Source organism: Notechis scutatus, chromosome 1, assembly GCF_049901735.1.
Source record: "Notechis scutatus isolate UNSWTSFEM ecotype Mainland chromosome 1, rNotScu1.2, whole genome shotgun sequence".
NCBI classification, from domain to species: domain Eukaryota; kingdom Metazoa; phylum Chordata; class Lepidosauria; order Squamata; family Elapidae; genus Notechis; species Notechis scutatus.
The window spans coordinates 75,957,723-75,970,347 of NC_142009.1; the positions used below are offsets into that span (position 1 = coordinate 75,957,723).

At 38.1% G+C, this 12,625-nt stretch overlaps 1 protein-coding gene across 6 annotated transcripts in view; it reads left to right on the plus strand.

Annotated features, from left to right (window-relative positions):
* The first annotated feature begins 13 nt into the window (after positions 1 to 13).
* The window catches only part of GNPAT (glyceronephosphate O-acyltransferase), a 29,450-nt gene continuing 16,838 nt past the window's right edge, over positions 14 to 12,625 (plus strand). Inside the window, exons 1-7 of one of the 6 annotated variants that reach the window (XM_087968136.1) lie at positions 150 to 329; positions 1,900 to 2,048; positions 5,781 to 5,969; positions 7,208 to 7,384; positions 10,943 to 11,072; positions 12,046 to 12,173; positions 12,433 to 12,508. In XM_087968136.1, the coding sequence (XP_087824262.1) occupies positions 5,862 to 5,969; positions 7,208 to 7,384; positions 10,943 to 11,072; positions 12,046 to 12,173; positions 12,433 to 12,508 (619 nt within the window). In that variant the 5' untranslated portion in view covers positions 150 to 329; positions 1,900 to 2,048; positions 5,781 to 5,861. Of the gene's footprint in view, positions 330 to 495; positions 1,316 to 1,899; positions 2,049 to 2,436; positions 2,552 to 5,777; positions 5,970 to 7,207; positions 7,385 to 10,942; positions 11,073 to 12,045; positions 12,174 to 12,432; positions 12,509 to 12,625 lie in introns of those variants that run through there. The other 5 variants (XM_087968139.1, XM_087968128.1, XM_087968125.1 and 2 more) reach the window with 5 other exon arrangements.

Below are 12,625 nucleotides of genomic sequence, written 5' to 3' on the forward strand. Positions count from 1 at the left end.
GCCTTTCCCCTTCCTTTCCCCCAAAGGCGATCACCACCCCAGAGGAGGTTTGGCCCCGCGCGGAGGCCGTCGCGGTCAAGATGGCGGCGCCCATCTGGTACTTCCGCCCTTTTTCCCCGAGTGACAGATTCCCTCCTCCGGCTGGCTTCGCAAAGCAGAGCGGCGAGGGCGTCGACAAGCAGGGGTGGGTGGATGGGTGCTACCGGTAACCGGCGGAGGGAGCCAGCCAGACGAGAGTGAGTATGCCGGGCACCCCGGCAGGAGAAAGCAGCCTGGCGATGGCCGCAGCGGCCGGGGCAGCCGCTCGGCGCGGCCTCCCTGTATACTCGGTGAGTAGCTGCTTCCCGCTTTGTGGACCGGGAGGCGGGATAGCTTCACACGGGCTTGAAGCTGGGGGACGGGACGGGACGGGAGAGACCGGGAGTGCTTGGCAGCCCTGCAGCGCCGTCGGTCAAAGGCCGCACTTTTTACACACACACTCTCTCCCCCCCCCACTCCCTTCCTGGGCATCTTTGCGATTGTAGTAACGGGACAGTCGCTTCCTTTTTTGGGCTGGAAGAAGCGTGTACTGCAATGGTTGCCTGGCGCTCAGCAGCAGCAGCGGCGACCGTCGTTCCCGTCCAGTATTTAAAGCCTGTTCCGATAACCTTTTATTGTAGTTGTGTCGAGCCACACTTTTTGCATTCTGGCTGGGGATGATGGGAGTTGTGGTTCCCCACTGCGAACCAGCATCGGGCTGGGGAAGGCTGCCACAGGCACCCGTGCTTTGCCTCCCATATGCATGGATTCAAGGCTTGTTTGCATTTCTTTGTACCCGTGTTGTTGTTCTGGAGTAAGGCAGCACCTGTTAATTGGAATGATCACATTATTAATAAGACAAGCTTTGCCTTGAAAAATATAATAGGGGCTTTAAAACGTTACGATCTTTTGCCATGTAAAATATGAAAATAAGCTGTCGGTGTGAAAACAGTGCATGTACGTGTTGATTGCTGAGCAATGTGTAATCTTATATACATTTGAACAGTTTCGATACAGTTGATACAACTAATGCTTTAATCACAGATATTACTCAGATGATAAAATGGTTGTCCAGACTTATGTTCAAAAAATAATGCTGAATGTTCTTTTTTAAAAAAAGGCATATAGGATATAAATAAGATGCAATGTTTTTTGTGGTGGTTAAGATGTTAGACAGGAAGATCAGGTTAAAATCTACCCTCATTGGGTGACTTTGAGTCAGCCACTATTCCTTAAAGTCTACTCTCGACCAAATTATAGAGCTGTTGGTGTGCTGTTTTCAACTACAGAAGAAAAGGTGAGAAATAAATTTAACAAATACCAGTACATTAGTAAACTTTTATATTTCTTTATTCTTTATATTGCCACCAAAAACAAACCATTAGGCTAGAGAGTATTGTTTTGTAATAGTCTATTTTCTATTCAGCATTTCAGCATGTGTGATCTCGATGGAATAATATGAGATTTATCAAATTGCTTATCAAAAAGTAATAGATTGCTGACTCAATCATAATGTAGGAGGGGTTAGTATCTGTAAATACTGATGCTTATAATTCAGAAATACTTTAAATATTTAATAACCACATCTCAAAATAATTACAATAGGAGTAAGGAATGACAGCACAAAACTGATCTATCCATGTGATCTTGGAAGAATCTCTAGCAACCAAAAAGTCTTGAAGTCCTGACAATTGCTTCAATATCTTTAGAGATATTAGATTACATAAGTTTGTCATATGTATGTTTAATAATCTATATATGATATATAGAGAAAGCCAGTTTGGTGTGGTTAAGGCATCAAGCTAGAAATTGAGTTGTAGTCCTGCTTTAGGTATACAACTAGCTGAGTCACCTCGGGCTAGTCATTTTTCATAATCCTAGGAAGAAGGCAGTGGCAAACTACTTCTGAAAAACCTTGCCAACAAAACTACAGGGACTTGTCCAGGCAGCCTCTGAGAATTGGACATGACTGAACAGAAGAAAAAATATATCTTGCTGTCCCACTGGAACAGGGAAGCTAAATACATACTGTGAGTGTTGTACTGCTGGTAACTGGAAAATATGTAAATACTTCCACGGAGTCCCCTTGCTTTTCTCAGTGCTAATGGGAATATGATTGTGCTTTAACTGAGTGGTTTTCTAGACTGACTTGTACAATCCTTCATTCTCAGATATTATTAATAAGCATCCTATCCTTCCCTTCTCTTCCCAAGAAGTGAATGCTGTATTATAGCATACAGGTAGTCTTCGACTTACAACCACAATTGAGCCCAAAATTTCTGTTGCTAAGGGAGATAGGCGTTAAGTGAATTTTGCCCCATTTTACAACCTTTCTTGCCACGGTTGTTAAGTGAATTACTGAAGTTGTTAACACAGTTGTTAAGTGAATCTGGCTTCTCCATTGACTTTGCTTGTCAGAAGGTTGCAAAAGGGATCACATGACCCTGGGACCCTGCAACCATCATATATATGAACCAGTTGCCAAGCATCTGAATTTTGATCACAGTCTGACCATGGGGATGCTCCAATGGGTGTAAGTATGAAAAATGGTCATAAGTCACTTTGTTCAGTCCCGTTGTAACTTTGAACGGTCACTAAATGAACTGTTGTAAGTCAAGAACGCGAAGATTTTAATAGTGCCACTGAAGGAAACAGAATCATGCATCTCTTTGGGTATTCATTAATGCAAAATTAAACTTTCTCTGGGCAGAGCAGTACAGTGACAAATGCAGATTATGCACCTCAGTTTAAGGAAAATATATCTAAGGAAGTTATCAAGACTTTTTTTTATATGGAGTCACAGTATTACATCATCATGTTACCTATTCAGATTAAGAATGGCTCTTCAGAGTTTTGGGCAGCAGCTTCTCACCCTGTGAGATTTGAAAGTGGAAATGTCAGGGTTTGGACAAAGATGTTGTTGGGTATTCTGTTTCCAAATTGCGAAAAAAAGATCTGAACAACAGATTAAAAGTGCCAATTACATAATAGCACGACTGATAAATATTTGAATGTTGCAATTATTTAATACCTATCCATTCTTTCCAAAGGTCAGTTAAAGCTATGTTTTATTGTGTCGGTGTGCCATTAAACTCTGTGATGCCCAGAAACAATCTAGTATAATAGTTTGTATATTCAGTTATAACAATAATAATAATAGCAATAGCACTTAGACTTATATCCTGCTTTATAGTGCTTTCCAGCCCTCTCTAAGAGGTTTACAGAGTCAGCCTATTGCCCCCAACAATCTGGGTCCTCATTTTACCCACCTCGGAAGGATGGAAGGCTGAGTCAACCTTGAGGCTGGTGGGATTTGAACTGCTATTTGAATAATTTGAATAAGTATTTGAATAATCCTGGCTTTGAGATTATTTTTATTGAAAAAAGGATAAAATCTGTTAGAAGTATAAGTAGTCCTTGAATTATGAGTGTAATTTAGCCCACAATTATGGTCTTAAGTCATGATGGTTGCAAAACGGATCACCATGCAGCCAGACCTGATTTTATGAGCTTTTTCACGAGAGTCGTAAAGCAAATGCTGCGGTTGTTAAACGCTATGGAGTGGGTTTTACCAGTAACCAGAAAAATGCTGATTGCCAGCAAAAATGTTGTAAATCATAATCATGTGGCCACAGAAAGCTGCTGTAAATGTGACCTGGTTGCCCAGCACCCAAAATGTAGTCAAGTGACCGGGCGGGTGTGTGTGTGTGTTGTAACTTCAAAACCAGGTTGTAAGTCCCATTTTTGGGGTACATTGTAAATTTGGTCATATGTCGAGAACTACTTGTAAAGGCAGTTGCAGTAAGATGATTCTTTTATTTTTTTGTTTGGAACCTGGCTTAGGCTTTTAAAAGCAAAAATAATAGGAGAAGAACATGCAAACCTTCAAGTTTATGTAAATACCAAACATCTTCTCACCACTCTTTTTAACCTTCAGAAACTAATCTCTAAATTCAGTTCTTTCATGTCTCATGTCAGATTATATTGTAAACCTGAAGGTGTGTCCCATTCTTTTGTTAATTGGTTTAGGAGGCAGAGATTGCTTGAAAGATACAGATACATTAAATAAATCCCAGTAAAATTGGGTAATTGTTTCTGAATCCTCTTTCTCGCACTTGTATCATATTTTAAGATTTTTAAGGAACTCTACTAATGTTAGGGCTTTTACTTAGACTCTACTAATGCAATCTTCTATGTACTCGTCTATGTACATAAATACATGAATAAGTTCCTTTAAATTCAATACTACCTACTATCAGTAAGTAGTTATAGATAAGTTTATGATCCCAGGAATATTTGGTTCAGAGTGTAATTTGTATCAGATCCTGTGCCTTCTTCCCCCCACATGGATCCCCTGAGTGTAATAGTGTTCTTCAGAGCAGAATACCAGATCCTGAAGATTGTGTAAACGTTTTCCACTTCTTCTGGGTTCACATTATGAGGATTTTAGCATTCTATGAACTTTTAAAGTTGGAGTTCTTCCAATGTGCGAGTAGGATGCAAATAGGAGGACTCTGTGTTACAGAACTAGTCAGGTTTAATGTAGCTTCAGATGAAGGAAAGAAGACATGGCGGTATCAGTAGGATACGTTTTCTAGAATGTGTAGATGCCAGAAATAATCCCTTGTGGCTCATTTGTGTGAGCCAACTACATCTTACAAATTGACAGTAAATATTACAAAAGTATTGCATAGTATTTATCACCACAAATCTTAAAAGCTGAACAAAATAGTTAAAGCTGCCATATCTACCTGAGAATAAATCTGCTGTGGTTGCTAGGACTTATTTGATGTGCCTAAATGACCTAAAGCAGGGGTCCCCAACCACCGGTCCGCAGACCGGTACCGGTCCGCGGAACAACTCCTACCGGGCCGCGGCTTGCTGGGCGCCGCCATCTTTTTTTTCATGAAAAAGTGCTTCCGGTGAGCTTTTCCGGTAGAAAGCTCACCGGAAGCACGTTTTCATCAAAAAGATGGCAGCGCCAGCGCTCGTGAGCTTTTCCAGGTAGAAAGCCATTTCTCCGGAAAAGCTCACCGAGCGCTACACCGCCATCTTTTTGATGAAAACGTGCTTCTGGTGAGGTCACCGGAAGCCCTTTTTCATCAAAAAAAGATGGCGGCGCCCAGCTGATGCTGGTACCGGGCCGCGCCGCCCAGCTGATGCCGGTACTGGGCCGTGGTGTCAAAAAGGTTGGGGATCACTGACCTAAAGCATGGTTTCTATTTGCTTGTCTTTTTGAATGTAGGGTAATTCTGTAAAACTCAGGTTTATAGATTGGCTTTCAGATCCTGGTTTCTGTAGAGATACAATAAACTACAACTCTACATTAGAACATAAGGGCCAGTTTGGTGTAATAGTTTGAGGTACGAGGTTAGAAACCAAGACACTCTGTGTTTTAGTCCCTCCTTAGGCACAAATACCTGCTGGATAACTTGTGGCCAGTCACCCTCTCTTAATCCTAGGAAGAAGGCAGGGGTCAAACCACTTCCAAAAATGATGCCAAGGAAACTACAGAATTTGTCCAGGCTGACACCAAGTGTCAACACAGACTTGAAGGCAAGGAAGGAAGAAGGGAAGAAAATAAAACAAATCATAATGCTTACTTCTCTCTCTTTATTTGGTTGCTCACTCATGCAGGTGGGAGTGCAAAAGCTGGAACAATGCATTTTTATATATAGAAGTGTAATAAGCTAGAGTCTTTTACTTAAAACTGTGTGCTAATGTGGCCAGTGTCTAATTCTCATCTGTATTATTCCTAGCAGAAAAATCTCACATCAAAGAAAAAATATGAATTTGAAGATATTTTGGAAGAGCGACGGCAGTCCAGTGACCTCAGATATGCAATGAAATGTTATACTCCTGTTGTTTATAAAGAACTTTCCCCCTGCAAGCCAAGTACCATTAAAAGTATTGTTCTACAGTCTGAGCAGGTTCAGTATGTCATCAGGCAGGTATGGCAACCTTTTATCTGCTCCCCTTTCAGTTGTTTGTCAGCTGGTGTTTATCATGATTTGAACAGTAACTTTGTTACCTACCAATATGCTAATTATGAAATCTTATCCTGGCTCCCTAGTTTTCTTTTTTCTCTTCAAGATTTGTGATTGAACTCTTCCATGACATAATTATGCTTTTTTATTGTAGTTTTGAAGCTCCCTAAAGATATATTTCAGGGAGATTTGTTTGATTTGTGCTGGTTGTAATTAATTTTGTTACAAGTTGTTTGGATATATACCACTCAAGGACATATAGTTCTACTGTCTTGGTAATATGTAATGAGGCTAGTCCCAATTCTTTTCTTGGGTGGGATGCATCCATCCATACAGCTGCTTCTGTTTAATAAAAAGAGTCTGTTTTGTACATGAGTGCTCTTCAGACCCAAATGCCAGGAATTTACTGTAATTATATATCATATTTCTTATATATGATTGAATTTTATAGTTGTTTTTGCATAAACTGTAGCTTGTATACTCTATTTAGAGTTGCCTCAGGCAGTTTATACATTCATAAATAAATGCATTAAAAAGGCATTATTATTTAATCAATTGCAGCTAGTCCTCAACTTATGAACACAATTGAGCCCAGAACTTATGTTGCTAAGTGATAAATTTGTTAAGTGAGTCTTGTCCCATTTCTTGCCACATTTGTTAAGTGGATCACTGCACTTGTCAAATTAATAACAATTGTTAAATGGATCTGGCTTCCCTATTGACTTTGCTTGACAGAAGGTCGCAAAAGATGGTCATATGACCACCAGACATTGCAGCCGTCATAAATATGAACCAGTTGTCAAGCATCTGAATGTAAATCACTTGATCATGGGGATGCTGCAATGGTCATAAGTGTGAAAAATGGTCATACATCATTTTTTCAATGCCATTATAATTTTGAACGGCCGCTAAACGAAATGTAAGTTGAGGACTACCTGTAATGAAAATTAAGCTTATTAATGGCTGCCTTTTATGGTGATTATGTATCTATTTGTCCAGTACTAATTGTTGGGGGGAAACGAGCAGAAAGCGCTGTTATCTCTGATGTCCTTTTTATGGGTTTTAACAGACATTTGGTGGGCCTCCGTGGGGCAGAAGTCTAGGTGTCAAAGTTTTGCTCTGGTTCAACAAGTCCAGAAATTCAGAATATCTGAGGGATGTATTTTTTTTTATCAATTAAAGCTCTTGATCTCTGTGCCTAGGTATCAAAAGAGACTGGTGAATCCCTTGATATTATACAAGAAGAGGCAACAGAAATTCTGGATGAGATGGGACACGGCATGAATATGGGAGCTGTTCGTTTTTTTGCTTTCGCTCTGAGCAAAATCTTTAAATGCCTTTTCAAGAGCGTGTATATAAATGAAGATGGTATGCAAAAAGTAAGTCTGTATGACTACTTCCTGATAAAATAGCATTTTATATCAATGCAGTCAGGGTGAATTAATGCAAGAATCACTAATTACAGGAAGCTTTCCAAATTCCTTGGGTTGTGCATTTGTTATCCCATTAACATACTCTTCACTGAAAGTTGTTAAGTGTTGTGGATCGTCATACCAAGATGGAGAACAAAGAACTGAAAGAAATGTGACTGCAGATGTCCATATGCAACAATAAATAAACATTAATTTTTACAAAAACTATAAAAATTAATATGGAATTGGAGTAAACTGCAAAATAATTCCAAGAGTCTGTTTTGCTTTAAAATGTGTGTCTCGCTACTGACAGCTGTAAAGGCATCAAAAATAGTAACCTATCATCAGCTTGTTTGTAAGCTATCAATAAAATCCAAAATGCCAACATTCTTTTCCTGCTGTTCTTAAATATGCCCCACAAAGATTGAGGTCCTGTTTTGATTAGCTCTTTCCTACCATTGCCCAGCAACATGATGAGTCCTAGCTAACTTGGATTTAGAAAGTTAAGTAGACTTAGCTTTGAAGGATGGGGACTCTGATGGGATGTTTAGGGCTTTAGGTGAGACCAAAAAAATAAAAAATAAAAATCCAGGAAGAGGTGGTAAACCACTTGTGCCAGAAAATGGTGTGGATGAGACTGTGTAAGTTACTACCGTAGAAATCAAGTTATTTCTTTTCCTATCCTTAGAAATCATAATTGAAAGGTGAAACTGAATTCATTTTTATTCCAGCACATTTCCATTTTAGTGCATTATAGTCTCTGCCCACAACAGATGCCTTAGCAGAGATGATTCTTAAAAAGGATTTCTTTATCCTAAACAGGGGAAGTCTCAAGGCATAAACAAACCAGACTCTCACAGCCAAGTATAATAGCTTCTGGGAGGTAGGTCATTGTTTGCTCAGTGTTGATAAGTACTTAACTAGTTGATAAGTACTTGGAATATTTACCCAGCTGGTAGAACATTAGTTCAATGAGAGAAAATCTCAGTAACCAATTATGTGACTCAATTCTTTATTTAAAAACTGTAATTTTTCACTATGCTAGATATATAGTGTCACAATTATGCTTAACATTGAGGGACTGTAGATTACTTCGTGGGGCATATAGGAAAAGCTATAGCGGGTGAAGAACAAGGAACAATTATGCAAACAAAATTTTTCTTGCATGCTATTGCTTTAGATCACGGGTGTCAAACTCGCAACGTCACGTCGTCACATGACATATCGTGACATTTTTCCCATTCGCTAAACGGGGGGTAGGAGTGGCCAGCGCGTGACGCATCCGGAACACAGGCCATGAGTTTGACACCCCTGCTTTAGATAGATGGCATCAAAGTTCCTACAGTTTTTCTCTATATGCAGAGCAACAGCAAAACAATATGTATTCTAAGGTGAACAAAACTTTTTAAAAAGCAAGAATTAAGTTAGTAAATGAAGACAAGTGTAAAGGTGGGGTGGAGTTAGTGACAGCCTGTAGACAGCTCTGTCACCTTAAAAATGGACAGATCTATTCTGGGAGCATGTAATTATGCCATGTTTTCATCATAAGCTACATGACTGAAGCAATGCTAATATTATGTGGAAATGTGCTTTAGTGTAAAAAATGATACTTCAGGCGGTTTTCCTCTAACAGTCAACTTTTCCATAGAAAAGGTTTTTTGCTTAAGTCACATGTTGAAGCTGATCTCATTTTCTCTGTTTTTTTTTTTTTTTTTTTTGCTTTCTCTTTGCTGCTTTCTAAAATAAACTAGTTTTCAGCACTATGTGGGTAAATAGGTTTGTCATAGTATCAAAAGAAAGTGTTCAGGTGTGCCTGTTCTATTTAACCACACTTAGCCTATCAAAAACCTAGAATTAACCAAATTCATAGTTAGAAATATGTGATGAGGATTTCGTCTTAGAAGTATTACAAAAGTTGGTTGCAATTGTAACAGATCTATAAAGTGAGGGGGGGATTTATGCAAGAGGGCTTAATTTTGGAGTGCTGTAGGCTTATGTCTGTAATAGAATTGCCCAATTTCTCAATTTCCTATACCTTCTCCACCTCAACCACAAAATTTGCTGGGGAGGATTTGAGTATTTGCATTTGGAAGATTAATTGATAGGTGATTTTGAGTTGGAAGATGAAAACCATTGTGTTTTGCCAATTCTTTCCCAAGTGCATTTATTTATCTGATCTTGTATTTTTTTTGTCAAAATAAGTTGGGATGTGAAACGGATTGATTTCATATTGGTTCATATTCATATTTTCACAGGCATATTTAAGGAAAGGAATAAGGGTAACATTTTAGAAGTTTGGCAATCGCAGTAATCAAAGATTTGGGTTGAAATTGTCACTTTCATAGGTAAAACTTTGACATAAAATCATCCTCAAATAAGGTTAACAAATAGATTGGATTTTTAACATATTACAGTTGTTAATTGATAAGGTACTTGTGTCTCTCACATGTAACCTTTCATCTATATAATCATCCCGTGTTCCTTTCCCTTTCGCCCACCTCGTTCCATTGTACATCCTACATCAGCTTAACCTCTTCATGGATCTGATGAAGTGAGTCCTAGCTTATAAAGCTTATGTCTTTTAATAAATTTTGTTAGTCTGATAAGGTGTTACCAACTCATTCTGAAAAATGATCAGAGTAGATCATTTTTTAATTATATATTAAAGTATTTGACTCTTGACTGTGCAGTTTTCTTGAATTCTGAATCAGCCACACCTGGAAGACACCAGGCTGAGGAAGGCTGTTTATAAATCACAATGTTCCATATTGAATGATAAGACAAACTTTGCTTTGCTTATGCTGGGAATGTATGGGGATGTTTAAGTTTATTACCTACCTACCTACCTACCTACATACATACCTACCTACCTACCTATGAACTAATTTGAACTTTGGACAATGCAACTGAAGTCACCCACCATTTTTTCCAGATGGGAAATGATTGGGAATTACTTAACGCAAAATACGTTGCATGCTGGTTTGGGGGGGAGGAAAGCAATTTAAAAAAAACAATCAAAGGGATTGTTATCAGTGAAATATGGGAAAAAAGAGTTGTGAATTATAAACACCCCATTGTTGTTGTCCCGTCAAGGTACAGGGCTAAATCCCATTTTTTGCACATTTAGTCCTTATATAGCAGTTGGTTGTAAGCCGCCCAGAGTTGCCCTGTGCTAAGATGGGTGGCCAATAAATTTTATAAATAAATAAATAACGTAAATAAATATGCCTTCTGAATTCTGGTCTTCCAGAATAAATTTTAGGTTAAAGGGAAGGTTGCAGGTGAGCCATAGGAAATGCAAAAATCCATTAATGGCCATCATTAATGGTAGAGAGTTGCAGGTAGATGTAGCCCATGGATTTCAATGCACAATGTGCATCTCTTCATAAAATTAGCATTTTAGCTTGTAGAAAACAATTGGCATAGTTGTAGTATGTGTTTTGGTAAAACATTGCCTTTTTAAACAAAACGTGATTCACAATCTCTCTTAAACTTTATAGTAATAAATAACATGTGTCCTGTTAGTTACAACAGGCAATCCGAGAACATCCTGTTGTCCTGTTGCCCAGCCATCGAAGCTACATGGATTTTCTCTTACTGTCCTATGTGTTCTTTAGTTATGACTTGGCTTTGCCCGTCATTGCAGCAGGAATAGGTAAACCTTTTAATTTTCTTAGAATTTGCTTTCAGTTTCCAAAATGTTATGTTAGTTGAAGCTGGCTTGATCTGACTGTTATAAAACTGTTATAAAAATATTTCTCCTTTCTTCATCTTTCTTTATGATCTTTGTGTGTTTATTGTAAATCATTATACTTCTGGGCAAAAAAACTGTTGCTGAAAAAAACATTAAAAAAGGCTGAATTCACAGCCCTCCTCCTGTTCTCATCATATAAAACAGAGTAACTTGTTTTAAGGTAATTGAAATTTATGAGTGAAAGTAATCCATATTCAGAAATTACTTTGAACTTCAAAAATAGCTTCTAATATACATGAACTTGTAAAATTTAATAAACACAAAGTGCAAATGACCACACAATGCCACAAATAGATATAAAAACTGAAGCTCTTCAATTACTTTTTGAGTAGTTTGTAAAGATATATAAATTGTAACATATTAAAATGTTTAGCATGTTCTGAATACCTACATTTTAACTTTTTAATGCAAATCTGAATTGAAGCTAACTTTGATTTAGAAACATTTAATGGCAGTTCAGATTAGACAATCAATTGAAGAAGCAGAAGATATTAACTAAGCAGGGTTTCATTGATAGCCAGCTTTTCAAGGCACAGATGTTAGTTAGGTCAACAACCATCACCCATGTTCCAAGTCAAGACACATAGTCCAAAAGTCAATTGAACAACGAGATAAAGCAAGAAAAAAAGGGGGAATAATGGACATAAAAATGTGATTTTTTATTAGCCATGTGTGTGTCTAATTAATCCATGCAAAGCATCCAGGAAACTGTACCAAGATCTAGTGAGTGAGTCACATAGATTTTCCTTGATGGCAAGATTCTGTTAATGTAATTTTACAATAAAGTTAGAGCTAGCACTTCTGTAATTACCAAACTATCTTGCAAAACTGACAATGATTGACTTCTTTCATCTATCCTGTATGCTTTTGCTAGATTTCCTTGGAATGAAAATAGTTGGTGAGCTGCTTCGAAAATCAGGTGCCTTTTTTATGCGACGTACATTTGGTGGAAACAAGCTATATTGGGCAGTGTTTGCTGAATATGTCAAATGTATTTTAAAGGTGAATAACTTTAAAACAGCCAGTAATGTTGTGTTGGTTTTTGCTAATGGTAGATACTTCATCGGCATGATGTAAATATATTTCTGTTTAATTTTAGATTTTGGAAATCAGAGCTACATGTTTTTCCTCTTAATTAAATTTTCGATTATTGCTGTTTTAGATCCCCCCCCCCAATTTTATGGATTGCTTGTCTGAAAAATGTATATGTCTTGTTTTGCTAATTGTTGACCTCTCTCTCTCTCTTTTCCTCTCTCTCAAGAATGGACATGCCCCTGTTGAGTTTTACGTTGAAGGTACTAGAAGCCGTACTGCAAAGACATTGTCTCCAAAGTTTGGTATGTTGGTCAAAAAGTTATGGCTGCTGTAGGCACATATTATTTATTTTTGGTACAATGTGGCTGTGAACATTTTAATTTATGGTAGAAATCTGATAGGTGTATCTAATGGACTTC